Below are 3,811 nucleotides of genomic sequence, written 5' to 3' on the forward strand. Positions count from 1 at the left end.
TGTGTGAGAGTGTGTGTGTGTATGTGTGTATGTGTGTGTGTGTGTGTGTGTGTGTATGTGTGTATGTGTGTGTGTGTGTGTATGTGTGTGTGTGAGTGTGCACGCGCTATTCAGTAAGCATTCACTCCTGCCTTACTGGGCAGCCCCACACTCTACCCACAGTGCTTTGCTCAGCAGCTAGACGCTCTCTCTCTCTCAGGACCTGAAGTGACGCCTTTCGAATTCCTGTCCGATTTCTCGACATTCCCTGGAATTTTCCATCAGAAGTGATCAGACCAGCCTTCGCTGCCCGTCTCACTTCGAACCGAAGGGGCTGTTTTACCGTGTGTCCTGGAGTCACGTGTAGGCCCTGACAGGGTCAAGGCAGTAGACGTCCTCCCCTCCAACCTCCCACCAAAGAGAATCCCCAATGGACATTCACAATGAGCACCCGGAGCTCTTCAGTGAATTTGGATGGCGCCCGGCACAGTGGGATTCGAACCCATGAAGGTGGCCACCCTCCCTCCTCTCCGAAACAGGCCTTTGGATTATAGGCAGCCAGCTGGGAGCCTACAGACCGGGTGGGGAGTGGGCAGATGGGAATGTCCCGGGGCAGAGAAAGGCAGATTGCCCACCCAACGCTTAATAGGGTTTGACGGTGGAAGGGGGAATCAGATTCCAGAGATTCAGAGCTCGCGGTAAACACAGGAAGGAAGACATACCTGTACTGTCGGAGCAAATGACAATAAATATTGGAAACTTGTGTTTAACTGGGCCTGAAAGAGAAACAAAATTAGGAGTTGGCACTGCCTCCAGGCAAAGGGATGCCAAGCTATCTTCTACAAAATGCTTTCTTGCTCCCTGTCCTCTCCATGCCTCCACTCTCCCTCTGCTTAATGGACGCTAGGACTTTGCCTGCACACTTCTGCATGTTGTCTCGTCTGACCTCTGCATGACCTTCCTTAATCGCCTCCTTGCCTTTATCCGCTTTCCGCCAGTTTTCTCCCTGCAGTGTGCACCCTCTCCAAAATCGTCCATCTACTACATCAGAGAAGATCAGCAGAACTCCTGTCCTTCACTGATTCCTCAGCCAATACCCCATTATATGCTCTAGATTCCAAACAGCAGAGAATGGGAACCAGGTAAAGACGACCGACAGTTAACTGACAAAGAACACACAGGTCGCTGTTCTTTGCTCACACACTTGCACCTGTTTCAACTCAACAAATAGGCCATTTGCACCTTCATTTCCCAGGGCGATTCCCTGACCAATCAGTGTCAAACTGCCTTCTTTAAAATGCAAACGTAAGCCTAGCAGTTAACTGTCAAGCATCATTTCCTGGTGCGTTCCCCCGTTGACCTGTCTCAACCATTCAGGGTCCATTTGCCAACACTGCTCTCCTCTCGTGCTGTCGAAATGTTAGTTTTCCCCTTGAACTGGCATTCTTGCAAAGTGTCCTGAATTGTCCAAGAGATAACGTTTCAACAAAATGTGTCCTTTTTCAGCACTGCTTAGATTATAAATCTGTTTAAAAGCTGTCCCAAGGGTGTAAATGCATTCACCAGTGCAAACGGTAACACTGGTGTAGATCTACCCAGGTCGCACAGCAGCAGAAATGTGCAGAACATTGTCAGCATCCAAACAATGTTGTCGTCAACAATGGCCAAGTATTCACACTCACCAGGTGCCCTTCTATTGTCCTCACTGTCGTGTTCTGTATTTCGCCGAGTCTTTCAGCCTGCCTTGTTAAATTGCTTCTAATTTCAAGTTCACCCTGTGGGCCGGAGGGGGAGAAATATCAACAGCCAAGTCAGTGATCTATTAAGGAATGGTTGGCCAGATCTGGCCATTCATAATAGTTGGCCACCATTAACTAAAGTCAGCTGGTATCAGCAATGGTTGGCCACCATTAGTAATAACTGTTCACAACTAATGATGGTTATCCCCCATGAACAACGGTTGGCCACCATTAGCAGTTATTGGCCACTGTTTCTAATAGTTGGCCATCATTAATAGTGGCTGTTCACAAAGGGCAAGTGTTAGCTGCTATGAGTTATAACTGGCCACCATTAAAAATGTTTATCCAGTAATACCAAATGTTGGTCACTATTAGTTATAGTTGGCCACCATTAATAATGGTTATCTAGAATAGCAATTGTTGGTCACTATTAGTTATAGCTGGCCACCATTAATAATGGTAATCCAGCAATAGTAATTGTTGGTCACTATTAGTTGTAGCTGGCCACCATTAATAATGGTTATCTAGCAATAGCAATTGTTGGTCACTATTAGTTATAGCTGGCCACCATTAATAATGGTTATCTGTGGCTGGCAGGAAGTTGATGACTTTTCGCCTAATATTTGGTGATGCTAGCAAACAGGGCACTTTTCAACCATGTGGCTTCCAACCCTCCGGATAAGTTTGTTTTGAATATTTCTATGATAACACAAAGTGTTCGCCATCTTTTTCTGACAAGAGGCCTTCAAAGACTGACCAGAGGCTCAGTGACAAGAGGTGGGCAGCAGGTGGCAGCAGCGGGTTGGTCTCACTCACCTGTTTCATCGACAGGTTTCTGAGGCCGTCGGCCAGGTTGAGGAGGGAGCCTGTCACAACCGGTTTCTTAATCTGTCAGGGAAACATAAACACGGGCAGAACGTGGTAGGCTTTGAGCCAAGACACATGATACTGGGGACCGAACGATAACATGGGACCACGGCCGGCTCATCTCCTCGCTCCCTCGCCCTCTCAAATCTTCCTTCAGATGCAGCACCAAAGCATTCCCCACCAACACGTGGTGCCCCCCCCCCCCCCACTCCCAACGTGTGAAGGACAAATCCCAAAGGACCGCTTCCAAATCACTCTTCCCTCTGACTTCAAATTCGCTTCCCCCCCACCCCCCGCCTTGGCGACCAATCAGAGGTGAAAGGTGTGGGGGGGGGGAACGTAGCATAACTGCCACGCTTCCCAGAATTCTCTCTCCCGCCCTCTGCACTCCCCACTGCAGACTGCAGTCGCCGTGGCAACACCGCGGGGTCCTCGCCAACCGATCGCCGCCCTTTCTCCCTCCCGCGGTGGAAGCTGCCAATCCCCTTCTGGGCTCCTTCCTTCGTTGACTGGATGGTCAAGTCAGGGATAAGGTTGGCGCGGGCGTCTCTCCCGGGCGGAGAGAGCGCTCGCAGGGCCCTGGGGACGGAGCAGGGGTTTGGGACGTCGCTGAGGGGGCCGAACGGCCACTGTCTGAGCTGTGCCGTCGATCTCGGCAGGAGGGGCTCACCCTTACCTGCTCAAGGCTCTCCGTGTAGTTGAGGTCCATTATTCCGCTGTTAACAAATGCCAGGAGGATCTGTCTCCCCCTATCGTCCAGCACGGCCAGGTCATCCAGATCCACGTTGAGCCGCCCGGTGCTCTGCTCAAACTCTCCTGTGTGCTAAAGGAGGGAGAAACCGCCGTCAACTGCAGCCCTCCCTTCGACCGCGACGCCCAGGCTATCCCCTCCACCCCAGCCTCGATTGACCACCCATTGGGGCTCTCCCCGCGCAGCCCCCTCCCTGCTTCACTCGGTCGCCCTCGGCTACCAGGCCTGAGGCCTACATCCTGATGAGCTACGTACGGTGCTGACGTTCAGCAGGTCGTTCACTTCCGTCTTCTGGCTCTGAGGCAGCAGGTCAAAGAGTGAGGCACCTTCCTCACAGCGTCTGAAAGCACAACGAGACGGGAAACCGAGATTAACGGCAGTGATTCCGGCCGGGAATCCGGGCCTCAAATCCTACCAGGTAGGGTTTGGCGCTGGGGGGTGGGGTTGTGGGTTGGGATGGTGTTTTGGCTTTCAT

At 51.6% G+C, this 3,811-nt stretch overlaps 1 protein-coding gene across 1 annotated transcript in view; it reads right to left on the reverse strand.

Moving 5' to 3' along the window:
• The window catches only part of LOC122547458 (prominin-2-like), a gene marked incomplete at its 5' end in the record, with an annotated part of 7,658 nt that extends 3,982 nt beyond the window's left edge, over nt 1–3,676 (reverse strand). Inside the window, 5 exons of the mRNA XM_043686081.1 lie at nt 702–755; nt 1,662–1,754; nt 2,535–2,606; nt 3,262–3,408; nt 3,592–3,676. Coding sequence (XP_043542016.1) covers nt 702–755; nt 1,662–1,754; nt 2,535–2,606; nt 3,262–3,408; nt 3,592–3,676 — 451 coding nt within the window. The remainder of the gene's footprint in view (nt 1–701; nt 756–1,661; nt 1,755–2,534; nt 2,607–3,261; nt 3,409–3,591) is intronic.
• Nucleotides 3,677–3,811: the final 135 nt, after the last annotated feature.

The sequence above is a fragment of the Chiloscyllium plagiosum genome, unplaced genomic scaffold (assembly GCF_004010195.1).
Source record: "Chiloscyllium plagiosum isolate BGI_BamShark_2017 unplaced genomic scaffold, ASM401019v2 scaf_2916, whole genome shotgun sequence".
Lineage (NCBI taxonomy): Eukaryota > Metazoa > Chordata > Chondrichthyes > Orectolobiformes > Hemiscylliidae > Chiloscyllium > Chiloscyllium plagiosum.